General features: G+C 36.7%; 1 protein-coding gene across 10 annotated transcripts in view; it reads right to left on the bottom strand.

The window, feature by feature from the left end:
• Positions 1–3,918: 3,918 nt before the first annotated feature.
• The window catches only part of flvcr1 (FLVCR heme transporter 1), a 35,393-nt gene continuing 25,277 nt past the window's right edge, over positions 3,919–14,034 (bottom strand). For 2 of the 10 annotated variants that reach the window (XM_041173453.1, XM_041173496.1), the window contains exons 9-10: positions 7,695–7,750; positions 3,919–5,427 (exon numbers count right to left, since the gene is read on the bottom strand). In XM_041173453.1, coding sequence (XP_041029387.1) covers positions 5,350–5,427; positions 7,695–7,750 — 134 coding nt within the window. In that variant the 3' untranslated portion in view covers positions 3,919–5,349. Of the gene's footprint in view, positions 5,428–7,694; positions 7,751–9,454; positions 9,552–11,179; positions 11,246–14,034 lie in introns of those variants that run through there. The other 8 variants (XR_005941299.1, XR_005941298.1, XR_005941297.1 and 5 more) reach the window with 8 other exon arrangements.

The raw sequence follows: 14,034 nt of genomic DNA, 5'->3' as shown, positions 1-14,034 counted from the left end.
GGATATAATGTAAACAAGTGTTGGACCTGCCATTCAGTAAATAGTATACCTTTGGATCCTCCCAGGCAATACTTTTCAATAGTTGGTCCTATTGCATCAGTCTACTTTGCTGCTCCAGCACAGCTGTAATAGTTATGAGTAAAATTCCCCATTATAAATTCTGGAAACATCTTCAATACACCACAATAAACACATTTAACAGGATTGCTACTGAAAGTCATCTGAGAATTCATTTATTTTTGAATGCAAAATAAAAAGCAATACTCAAATGGTAATTGAAATTACAAGCAAGGTTAGGACACAAATAATTAAATTTCTTTCCTAGCTTTTCTCAAATTGGCTTCCATTTAAAAAAATCATCAGGTTGCAATAATGTTTAGCAGTCAGATTATTATAAATTTAAATATTTGGAAATGAATTTGATATTTTTCTTTGCAGGACACAACTCTTAAAATGAGCTATAAGTATTTTCAGATGGAGTGCAACAATTTCCACTTAAAACAAAAGGTGACCTTTTAGTGAGATTTAGAAGTTACTTCTTTGCCAAGAATCTCGCAATGTTTCCCTGAATCAAGATATGCATTTCTCAAGTTGAGAGTGTGAGAGATCTCAGACACAAACAGACGTGGATAATGCTGCTTGGTGATTAGCGATGTAGATTTCATACCTCACAATGCACTTTTTAAAAATGCATTAAACATATAGGAGCTATGGCCATTAGATTAAAACTACTCAAATCTACAAATTCAATTTCTTAAACTATCTGGCAGAAAACAGACTAGACTGGATTTTATATCCTGCCTCATCCAGCTTTCCGCCAACTCCAGAGCAAAGTCAGATCAGACGAGGTTTAAAGTAAGTGTCCGAACCAATGCAGATAGAGTTAGGTCATAATAACCCCTACATTTGGGAGGCCAGCACTGAAATGGTTAGTTTCATCATAATAGTTGAGTGTGCTCATTTGAATCTAATTTTTCAGTAAAGTCAACTACTTCTCCAAACATGTGTGCTAGGTATTTTTAAAGGAAAACTAACTTGTCTGCAATCTTTTTAGTTGCTATCACCAAGGTGTTCAATCACAACTGCAAAATCATGCCAAAAAATGCATGAATGACCAAATAGAGATTAACTAGATATGTATAGATATACAAACTTGAAGTTCAGTATGGACAAATATTTACTATACCTCAAACCAATGTGGTTTAGAATCCTAGTTCTGACATAGCAGTGTGCTGTTAAACCAGCATGGTATCAACTCAAATGAGTGTTTTAGTAAGGCTAATGTTGAATACTTGCCATGCACTTTTCTTGAATGACCCCTGTATTCAGCCAATAATAGGCCATTTGAACTTGCTCCACCATTCAATAAGATCATGGCAAACCTTCCTTCTACACTCCACCTTCCTGCACTATTCTCATTTCTCTGAAGTCCCGTAGTACCCAAAAGCCTATTGATGTTTTGAACATAATCAACAGCTGATCACCCAAAACTCTCTGGGGTTGAGAATTCCAAAGATTCACAATCCCTTAAGTGAAGGCATTTCTCCTCATTTGAGTCCTAACTGGCCAGCCCCTTATTCTGGGACTGTCACCCCAGTTCTAGACTCATTAGCCAAGGGAAACATTTTCTCAACATCTACCCTGTCAAGGCCCTTACGAATTTAATGTGTTTCAATTAGATCACATCTTTTAAATTCTAGGAAATATAGGCCTACTCTACTCAATCTCTTACATGACACAATCCTCATATACACTGACCACACTGAATAGTAGGGTCACTGCTTTGAACTTCATTGTGATTCAAGTTAGTCAATCTCAGCCAAGACATCAGTGGATCAGAAAAACAAACCTAGAGGTCTCCAGCAACCTCACTGGAACTGCCTAAGTGCACATGGGTTCAACTGTGAAGCTCCCTGTGATAAAACAATTTATTAATCTCACCATCTATATTCCAAATGAACAATAGCCAGCTGGGGGGCAGGTGGTGGTAGTGGAGGGTAATTAGCACCCCTTGAAACATATGTCATTAAAAAGAGAGAAAATGGTCAGATTCAGAAATTTTCATTATCTAGGATCATAATTTAAGACCAACCAGTTCACCAAGGTACATTGTGTCATAAAAATGTGTGCTTTCAAGGAAGAGGGCAAAAAAGAAAGACATTTCAAGGGAAACTTTGTAACGTTTTAAAATATTCATTTATGGGATGCAGGTGTTGTTGACAAGACCAGCATCTAATGCCCATCTTCAATTGTCCACAGGACAACTGAGTGGTGTGCTAGGCCATTTCAGGAGGCAATTAGGAGTCTAGCAACTGCTATGGATCTGGCGTCACATATAGGCTAGATTAGGTACGAATGGTAGCTTTCCTTCCCGAAAGGAAGTAAACAAAATAGGATTTTTACGACACTCCAGTAACTTTATGGTCACCATTACTGATACTAGCTTTTTATTTCAGCTTAGCTTAGTTAATTGAATTAAATTTTCCAACTACTGTGAATGCCCCCAAATCTTTAGTCTAGACATCTGAATTACTAGCCCAGTAACCTAGCCGCTATGCTGCCATCTTTCAAGGCAAAGCACAGAGCAAGGAGGTCCCACAGAAGTGCTACAAATTAATTTAATAGCTTATGAACAATTATTTCCAATGATACATATGTGGTAGAGGGAACTTTAATACCTCCCGTGCAATTACTTAATACTTCCTCAGAAGATTGTGTACCACCTTGAAAACCTCAGGAAACTTTAGAAATCAAGGGCAGGTGCAGTCTCAACCACTGCATATTAGTTACTTGCCCATGGAGCTAGTTTTAATTTCTTCAACTTTTTGACACTTGATATCACAAAAAATATCAGTACTGCAATGTGGTCTTACCACTAACCACCCATGTCAGGGACATACTCCCCATACTCCAGTTACTTCCTGACCTGATTTTAAAATGATTACAGTGCCAGTGAGTCACGGATTATAGAAATTCAGCTTAATCCAGTGACAATAATGTATCTTTTGGAGCACTGGCTGAGGAAGACCTAGTAATAGTCCCAAAATCCTACACCTGAATTCTGCATCAGTCTATTTTGGTGAAATTTTGTGGTGAGAAATGAGCCACATGCTTAGGAGCTCTTAAAATCAAACCCTCCCAGGGCAGATTTGAAATAGCCAGAATTAGGCTGACTCAGATCCACCTAAGAGCATTCATCAAATTTTTTTATGCCACTTCCCATGATGTCCAACACTATTTCAAATTTATGCTTAGTAATTTTGTTTTGTTGGCCTGATGCAAGAACTGGATTAAGACAATTCAAGTTTATTCCACATAGGACTCTTACAACTGCCAGAGTCATGGGATTTTCACATGGGTTGGATTGGAATCCAGGTCCTAGAAATGAAAGGACAGTGCACTAATGTACACCAGCTAGTCCCTGCAAGTGAGATTACTGAACTAATATTTATTTGTCAAGTTATAGTCATGAGTGGTGTAACCATAATTGGCTATTAAAATATGTTTTGTGTCAAAGGTTTTGTTTTTCAATTGAAATTTTAACCAGGACTAGACCTTTCTTTTCTAAAAGACATTTATCATTTAACATATTAGTATGAAGCAGCTTCAAAATGCTAGCTTTTTTAAAAATAGTTGGCTTAGACTGCAGTACTCAAACATGCAGTTCATGCTAAATAGCAATGTCACCAACACAGAAAAAAAAAACTGGACCATCTTTTAAGGACAACTCCACCCCCACTGAACTGCTCCAGAAAAAGCAAACATTATGAAAACACTGGCACCCATAGGTGCAATCAAAAGTTGTTCTGCAGAATAGTGGGCTGCAGACATGACACTACAATTCTCTACACAATCAATTCCTGATTTCAGCCAAGCTATCTGGGGAAAGAGAGGGAGAAAAAAAAACACAACAAATCATTGTATGCAAAATAAAAATTTCATTGTGTATTAAAATCACTTGAAAGAAGAAAATTTTACAATTATATACAGGTATGTGAAACTTGAACCAAAATAACTACAATGTGCACTTCCACAGTGACTGGTTCATAAATTGATAACGTCACCTGGTAGCAATAAGAGAACTACAAATCTTTGCAAATGAATGAAAACACAGAACTGCTAAGGTTATCATTGATGCAAGGAGGAATGGGAAAAAATACCTTTGGTTCTACGTTGTCAATATATACAGTACCATCCAGCTTCTAGGGACTAATGATCTTGCACGAGTTTGATCATTTGGACCTTAATACAGTTCTTAGAATTCACTGCATCTACACAATTGAAATCTGTTACATCTTCTCATATCAATATTAAAGGCACATCTATTTTGATGAACAGATACTTGTTTCCCCCACCCCTTGGGGGCTTACAGTACATAAACTGCACTGGACAACAAACTGTACATTTTTCACTCTCTAGCTTCACATGAAGTTCAAGATAGAATATCATTTGTGAATCTTAAACCTACTCTATTCATTCCTGTGAATTTAATAGATTTAAGTGCAAGTTATGTTGTGAATATTTTCTGTTCACTAACATCTTTACATACATAGACATCTGTAGCATTTCATTACAGGTCAAAAGTTGTAACTCACTGCAGATATATAAAACCTATCAAATCTGTGCAAGCTACTTGCTAAGCACATTACAGTTTTAACTATTTAACAAGAATCAAGTGCATTTCCACTGAAATTGCTTTTACAGATGTTACAAATTGTGCAAAAGTTATTTATACACAATTTAACTAAAAATTAAACTTCTTTGAATGTTAAGAAGGCTAGAAAGTTTACTTTGTGGAGGACTCAATGCTCCTTCACTTTACAGAACACTGACCAGTTCTTGAAACTCATCCAACATGCCCAAGAGCAATAACCAACAAAAATCACAGTCGTTTTTTTTAAAAAGAGGATGGGATTTTATCTCCCCAGAACGATGTTGAAAACTGTGTGCTTACATCTAGAAAATTACTGAACACATTAAAAATGACATTCAGACAACAGAAGATTGTACGTAATAATGAAAATGGTGTTCAAAGTAAGCTTTTTAAATTTTTACACTTAAAAATGGAAATCTGATTCAGTTTAAATCTCCTGTATAAATGATATTTCCTCAAACTAATCAAACTGTCCATTTTGTTTTGTAGAAGTATCCAAATTACTGGGCTACAACGTAATGCTCTTGAAACCTGTTACAATGAGTCGATTATCAAGAACTTCTAATAAATATTGGTCACCGTTAATAAATTATCACAGTTTTCTAACCATTGCACCCTTAGCAGCTGTTCATATTTTTTTCAGTGCTATGTACTAGTTGTGCGTTGTACCACTGCTATCCATTCTCCCATAGTAATCAGATTGCGGTTTCTGCTGGTGCGTGTAGTTCATTTTGTGAAGTGGAAACTTTTTCTAGTGAATCCCGAACAGCAAGCTGGAGAGAAAAAAAATATATCAATACCACACAATTGGTGCACAGCTAACACTGAAGAAGTTTTATAAAGAAGTTTTCATAGCTTTTAAACCCAAAGTGTTGGTCATTTTTTAATATGGCTTTAGCTTCTTTCACTTAAACTTTTAATTTGTGTACTTGAATTCAGGTGGCCTTGTTCATCGCCATTCTTCAATTTTTTCCATCATGTGCTTCATTTCTAGTTTTGCCTACAAATTTACAGTTCTCTGGATTAAATTTTTAAAATTATGAGGGGTCTAGACAAAGTAGATGGAGAAAAACTGCTCCCACTTGTGAAAGTATCAAGAATGAGGGGGCACAGATTAAAAGTAATTGGCAAAAGTGAAAGCGATATGAGAACAAACTTGTTTACACAGCAAGCGGTTAGGGTCTGGAATGCACTGCCTGAGAATATGGCAGCTGTAACATTCAAAAGGGAATTAGACTGTTTTTGAGAAAGTAAGAATGTGCAGGTTTATGGGCAGAAGGCTGGAGAATGGCACTAAGTGAGCTGCTCATTTGGAGAGCTGATGCAGACAGGATAGGCCGACTGGCCTCCTTCTGCACTATAATAATTCTGTGAACTTTCTTCTCTAGCTACTGCCCTTGCATGTGCTTTAGTAAGTAGTCTGTAATATTTCAATTAATTATTCTAATAACTTTTAAAAAGGTTTCAGTAAAATGCTTTTCTTTCCTAGTCAACCAGCTGTATACATGATCACCACCTTATTCGGGCTGCATGTAGTCACACCACTATTCCTGGCCAGAATGGAAATGCATGAATAATTCATCAATTGCTACAGTATGTGGTTAAGATTGATTTTACGCACATAATTTATACCTAACAATGCTCCACTCACTGCATTTCGCTGGATAAATCACCCACTTCTCATCATAAGTATTTTTTTTGTTCAGATTTTGTTTGCTGTAATAAGACAGTTTCCTAGTGTTCTTCTGTAATTCTCATGCTGCTTCCAACTTAATGGCTGACAGCGCAGCTCACTGGCTGACAGCAGCATCAATAGGCACTCTGTCTTATTCTGCATGCAAACTTATCTGTTTTAATTCGAGACGGCAGCAGCTTTTTTTTTTTTACTCGTTCATGGGATACGAGCGTCACTGGCAAGGTCAGTGCTTAAACCCATTCCTAATTGCACTTGAAATGGTGATTTTGAACCAATTTCTGGAACTGTTGCAGTCCATGTGGCAAAGGTACACTTACAATGCTGTTAGGGGAGGAAGTTCCAGGATTTTGACCCAATGACAGTGAAGGAGTGGCCATAGATTTCCAAGTCAGGATGGTGTGAGACTTGGAAGTTTACTGGGAACATCACCTCCAAGTAAAAAACATGTCTAAATTGAAATACTGTATGCATATTAGGTCAAGTAAAGTGAGGGAACTTGGCAATGGAAAATAATATTGAATTAACATCTCCAGTTTTTGGGATAATAGAATGACTATCACACAAAGCCTCATTAAAGATTCTCTATTATCACTAGATATACAGGTAAAAGTAGATGACTCAGGATTCATATGCAATATCAAACCAACATCTGGTTTATTATTCGAAGGCAGGACATTCCAATTAAAGTGCGAGAATAAATTTTGCAAGCACTCATCCTGGAAAGCAGTGGAGAATTGGGTGCAGAAGTGAGCATGCACTGTTTGCAGTAAACCAATCCAATCACCTGCCAAGAGAACATGCCCAATAAAATCAAACTGACTATGCCAACTGAAGTTGGAACAAAGCACCCATGTATGGCAGGTCCAGTACTTAGATTGCTGCACGCTCATCATGTAGTAATTGTAGCACAATGACGTCTGAATTATCTAAATCGGAGGTAAAAGTACCTATGTTGACAGCAGTGTCAATGAACTATGCATTGAACTTTTGAGGGCTAGAGTTTTCTTCCCGCGCCCACGCCAGCAGTGCTGAGCTTCTCAGCGTGCGTTTCACGCTGGCTGGCCGTTAATTGGCCAGCCAGCATGAAATCGTGGTCGGGGGCTGACTGCGGTCGGCAGTCCGTTCCCCGCCTGATCCAGGACCTGCCGATTACGCCCGCCGACCTAAAAATTCTGCCCGTGGAACCTCAAAAACTAGGAAACTATAAAGGAGGTCTTAATAGCACAATAATCATATGGGAAAAAAACCTGGAACCTAATTCTTGAAACCTCATTCATAAACCTGCTTCACATCAAACAAATACTCCCTTTTCACAAGTGAAAAAAGGAAAAGTGATCAACCTACCTGTGCACCTGCAGTTAAGTTTGCTTGTTGTCTTCTTAAGTCTGATTTTATGAAAACTGTAAAGAAAAGAGAAATTATGAAACAATCTATTTCTTCTTATATGCACATTTTATCAGCAATGGAACCTATGAAAGTGAACAATTTCAACCTTCTAGAAGAAGATTGGTTAGTTTACTTACATAGTCAATTAAACCATAATAAAATTTTATAACATCTGGTACAGCAAACTTTATTCAGCATCTTTTTAAACCATGTAAAATATGAAGCTTTCAAAATGCATAACTTAAAATGAAGATTTTCAGATAGTTTGTATCATACAAACTAAGATTTTACAAATACATTTCTAGTCATTAAAAGTAACAATAGAGAAATATTACTGAAACACATCTCATTTATATTCTTTAAACAGGAGTTGTTCTATTATAATGACAATTCCATTGTAATCGATTACATTTGCCTTAATAACTTTCTGTGGATGTTATACAATTGTGTCAATTTATCACAGAAACCAGCAAGGAACAAATAATTTGCAATCAGCTTCTGTCAACCTTTCTTTTACAAAAAAATCACCGACAAGGAACTTACTTTAATTTAACTGAATAGCAGCACCACACACGCAACAAAAAGTATTGTCTTTACATTTTTGCAGAGTTCTTACCTCATACAGCTTCCAGACAGAACACTGGCTGAAAATAGTAAGACTAACCAATTTAGAAATAAAAATGTCCAGCATATATCAGAAGTCACCAATAGAAGGGAGTGATTTCAAGGCCATATAAAAAGAGGATATGAAGGTAGGACCAATGGTTTAACAAAATAAAATAATTGTGCAAAAGCTACCACAAAAACACATATTTCAGAGCCCGTGATTGTTGCATTATTTTCTACAAACCAGAGGCCCTCAAATGGTAAGTATTTGAAGTATACAAGAAGTTTAAAACTTTTACAAAAGTGCTTATTTTTATGGCTAAGTGTTACCATCACGCAGGTCAGTACCATTTTCCACAATAACAGCCCAAGACTTGGGTTTGGAGCAAGAATTGTGAAGAACATTAGGGCCTAGGAGGGAGAATTGCCTATGAAGACTTCTCGTAGCTCTACCATTTGGCGTGATTGCAATACAAGTATGATTCCTGTTATTAAACTTGACCTCAACAGACATCTGCATCATTATTTATCATCAGTCACATGCGGCGCCAGTCATTTTGACAGCTGCTCATGAGAGATACAAAACATTGCAGAGTGCTGATTGAGAAGTCAGGAGTGTTATACAAAATTCATTGTTAGATAATTTTAAAAAGCCATGAGATTTATATTGTAATTTATGTAAAGTTCCAAAATAAATTATTGCCTCATAATCACTCCCAGCTATTCCTTCTCCCTCCATTCAGTATGGATAAATGCTACATCCAATCTCAAGTACAGAAGCTAATTCACCATATTATACCTGCATATCTGATGAGTAAGTAGAATGTGTATTTATGGCTGTTGTGCAGTGGCTCCATTCTTTTCAAGTTTATGCTTTAAACTAATAAGTTTAATCAAAGGATTATTTGTGCATGCAGTAAATGTTACCTACTGGAATTTATATTTCTATTAGAAGCATCTGTCTCTTTCATATAATATATGCAGTTTTCCCAACTTGCTGTCAGCAGCTACTGAAGAACTCAAAAGGTTTGAGTGTGCACATTTAACATGGAAAGGGTTTTTTTTTAAAAACAAAGACATTTCACTAAGCCATACCCCTACAGATTCATTACCTGTAACAACAACAGTTGCATACCATGTCTAGTGGTGGAGGAAAAAAATTGTCACTTTTCCACATCAGAGGGTGGACAGACTAGTATGAACCTTCTGCTGGAGAAACAAAAAAATAAACTGACACTATCTTGCTTTGATGTGTACAGAATAGTGTTTATAGCAGGTCAGATGATCAGGGTTTCTTTGTGCTTGGATGTAAAGTTAAGAGTTAGAAACTAATTTTTGGCATCCCCAGCCAGCACCAAGCACTCCTGCCAAGGTTGAGTATTGGTCAGATGCAGAGTAAAACTCCCTTTAAACTGCCCCAACAAAGTGTCTTAATTGCAACCTCAGAACACCAGAGTGATATTTCCTCATCAGCTATTTTTATGGCCTCAAGAGTCAGGTTGCTGACTGGTGCCATATTACCAGATTCACATCATTTAAAGTCTTTAACACCAACCAAAAGGAGGCTTTCATTCCATACATTCAGCCTTATTTCAAAACATGTCCCAGAAGTGAGAGGACAGTGTTCCAATCCTCAGTACCATCAAATCCCCATCAGAATTGTTTCTGGTTATACGGTGGTTTCTGTTACTAACAGCAGCATAACGCCGCCTTACCCTGTACACGATTTTCCATGGACAGTCACAATCTTGGTTCGTTCATGTAGACAGGTTATATTCCTTTCCTAAAACCTAAACAGACTAGCTTCACAATTGACTTGTTAATACAAACATGTCAGTAAACGAAACAAGAGCTGAGTGTGCCCCATAATGTTTCAGAACACACAAGAGTTCACAGGGTGTCAAACTGCAAGAATGAAGGCTTAATAGTTTATGAACATCATAATGACTCTGAAAAGGAGTTAAGTTTTTGAAAACTGCTCCACCTGTCTTTATAATTACATTATTCTGTCTCCCCTTCATTGAGCTTTCCATTCACATTAATCCATTAAGTGAACTTCTGCCCTTACCACTGATTTTTTTCTTACCGCCACTTGCATAGCCACCATGTTTTGCCATATGCCTTTATTTCAAGTGACAGAGAGTGATCAGCGTTTAATATTCACGCACTATATAGAGAAGAGATACTGGAAATCTGTTAGAAAGCTGCAATACATTCAAGAAGTTCTGTTGGAGTCAGTGTACTTAGTTGAGAATTTGTACACAACTTCAGTCTTGGGACTACTGGTAGCAGCCTCCCATAGGACAGCAACTCATCATTATGGAACCTCAACTAATTGCATAGGGCCTCTCACTTCCACATTTGGTCTAAATTTCAAGAATGGTGAGATGTAGTTTTAACCACCCAGAGCTGCATCTGGATGACCAGAAGAGCATGTTGGGTTGCAGGCCGTTTATGTCGCTACAAGGAAGTTGGTCTCTTTCCAGTTTTGTCAAAAATTCTTCAATGACCCATTCCACTGGGATTTCAAGGAATAATGGAGTGAAGTTTTCCAAACATATTTTCTTTGAATTTCATTCTTCAGCCATGTACTTCAAGAACAGGATCTAACATTATTCCTCAAAAATAAAACTGTCCTTTCACTGTCTTATGAGTTCTAGCTATTGTTTGATCCCCCATCTCAAAATTCTCTCTTTATGCACTACCAATAACTTTCATTCAACTATCTAATTAACTGATTCACCTAGCTGATATGGCTTTTGCATAAATGCTGTGAAAACCTACTGTAGTTTACTATATGTATTTACAGTACTCAACATACAATCAAAACTTAGTACCTGTAGTTTGTTGAACTGGCTATATACTTCCTGTGCTGGAGAGAGGAGCAGCTGGTAAAAGGAGCTCTGCGATTTATTAGGAAAAAAACTGGGTAAATTGGTTAAGAATATACAATATTTTGGGTGGAGAGTGTGCACAATGTTTACAGTTACAGTCAGTTGAAAATTTTTTTATCAACAAACTCTGAAGGTATACAGATCTAAGTTTTGAGTTTGCAAAGTTCAAGATTTGCTGCAGCTTTTTCTCCAGTGTGAGTAAAAGCCCAATGAGTGCAGCAAGGATTTTCAAAATGTTGTTGCTGACAGACAATACTGGAACTTAAGAAATCCAAAAATAAAGGAACCTGAATATGAAACCTCCAGGGATACCAGAGAATCAAAATGGATGAAACATAGTAGATTCTTAAGGCATACCTATTATTTAAAAAGGGTCAATGTGACAAAGGTAAATACAAGTAAGAGGCATACTAGGTGTAGGGATCATGTTATGAGAAAGAATTTTGTAAAAAATAAAGTTAAATGACAGCAGTTGAATGAGATCTACGAGTAAAATGATGGAAGAACTGCAAGTTACTCGAGGCCACATAATTACAGCCTCAAAAGGGTTTACTGCAGACATCTAGCAGGTAGAAATGACCAAATTTTCTCAGTGAACGTGTCAAAGGAAGTGCATGTTTCTTCACTGCAGAATCAATGGTAGCATTTCGGAATAAAATGGTATAGGTGATTTAAATGGTGCATCATCTAATTCTTGCCATTTTAACAGGAAACTCAGTAAATAAAAGTGAGTTATGTATGAATATTAATGCAGCATACAATTTTCCAACAGCAATGGTAAAGGCCACAGAAAGATGGGTTATTGTTCCATTAAAGAGAGTGCAGTTGAACCAGAGGTCTTGAAGCAGACGAGGGGAAATAGTTAGAAAGTATTAGAAACGAGGGGATGACGAGGGTGTAAAGCGAGTCTATCCAGGGTACACAACAGGCAGGGTACCTTAGCTCAGCGATTATCTGTTCAAGTAACATGTATTGAAAGGAACTGACTTTAGAAAAAAAAAGTAATGATGACCACACATAACAAAATAGAGACAAAAAATGCTTTTGCGTTAACAAAAAAAAGTAATTGGAGGAGGTGGTTAGACATGAAGCTAATAAAAATATATAAAATCACAGCTGTAAACACAGGATTAACAAGAGATGAAACTACAATGATGGGATGTTTCTGAATGATAAAACTAGGCAGAAGACCAGTGTTAGAGTGATGATAAAACAACTATCAAAAAATGAAAACAACAATCTATTAGCAAAATCAATAAGGGTGGAAATTAATAAGAGCACAGTAATTGGGGAAATGTTTTAGTCAAGTGAAAGCGATTAAGGACGTTCAGATGCTTGGGTAAATAAAACTGTGAAGATGTGAGAACTGGCTATCCTAGAGCAATGTGGACAAACCAGAGTTAACTGAAAGGAAAGGGATGAACATTTTCATAGATGCAGTAAGTTACTTTTCTTAACATGGGAAGCAGTACTACAGTAGATCGATATTAGATGTAGTAGTCAGCAACCCATCAGGAATGACTAATAATCTAGAAAGGAGTGAAAAACTTGTTTTATAGCAGCCACTGAATAAGTAGACTTGATGTGCTAATTGTTGTGGCAACAACAACTGCATAAATAGTAAACTTAAATACCTCCATAATGGAGTAAAGGGGAGAATTAAAAAGGAAATGAAAGTTTATTCCTAGGAGAAAAACTGGAACCTGATATTGCAGTAAATGAATAAGGAGCACTAAAGAAAATGTTATTTTAAAAGGCAAGAAGAAACAAATGGAATAGAAACTATGCTTCCATGAAAATGGAAACAAAGACCACAAGAATGGAAATGAAGACTGGAGATAGCAGTAAGAAAAATTCAAAGTAACCTCTCAACTGTAAGAAATAAGCTGGTAGGTTCTTTTACGTGGGAGATTGAGTAGACAGGTCAATAAATGACGTTAGGTATTAATACTTCACGTCACTCTCCATTCAACAAAATACTGGACAAATTCCAGGTACAGTCAAACTGCTTAAAAAATCGCAAACAAGCATGAACATCAGGAAGAGACTGAAAGTATTAAATGATGCACCCCAGAACGATCAAAGATTAAGCAATAAGACACTAACTAATATGTCTACCACTGCAAGAGCTCCATGCAGTGGCTAGATGCGGACTGAAGCATGATATTTTAATGGGGCATTAAAGAGTAATCATTATGGTTTTACAAACAATAGGTTATGCCCCATAAGTATGAAATTAGTTCTGGTAATTTAACTGCAACCTTAAAAGGAATGTCCAGTGAAGTTTATTTGGATCTTCAGAAGACACATGATAAAGTTCTACATGAGAAGAGACTGACTAATTTCATGGAAATTAACAAATTGGCTAAGAGAAAAGAGAGGGTGATGATCATCAATGAGAAAGAAGATTAATTTGAGAGACATTATGCAGTAGTCTGTTTGACTTCCCTGCTATGCTATTTAAGTGATCTGGAAGTAGGATACTTCAAATGATTTTAAATTTTGCTGAGGATTCCAGGCAAATAGTCAAATGGAAGATTGAAGGCATCTCAAGAAATCTAGGTAAGTTTTAAGTAAATGTGGAAAGAAAAGCAGTTGGACAAGCTAGAATCAGAAAAACTTGGCTTGTGTGCAAAAGAAATTTGCATTATGAATTATGGAAAAGATTTTTGGTGAAGACCAACTTTTCACCGAAAAGATTCAATTAACGCAAAGTTGTTACCTCAGTTAGTCAAACTACCAGAAAGTAGCTCAAATAACTAAACTGAAATAGGTTATTTTAGCCCAGTGTAACTTAC

This window comes from Carcharodon carcharias, chromosome 2, assembly GCF_017639515.1.
Source record: "Carcharodon carcharias isolate sCarCar2 chromosome 2, sCarCar2.pri, whole genome shotgun sequence".
In the NCBI taxonomy this organism is placed as follows: domain Eukaryota; kingdom Metazoa; phylum Chordata; class Chondrichthyes; order Lamniformes; family Lamnidae; genus Carcharodon; species Carcharodon carcharias.
The sequence above is the reverse complement of the archived record's forward strand: the minus strand, read 5'-3'. Positions and strand labels throughout refer to the sequence as shown.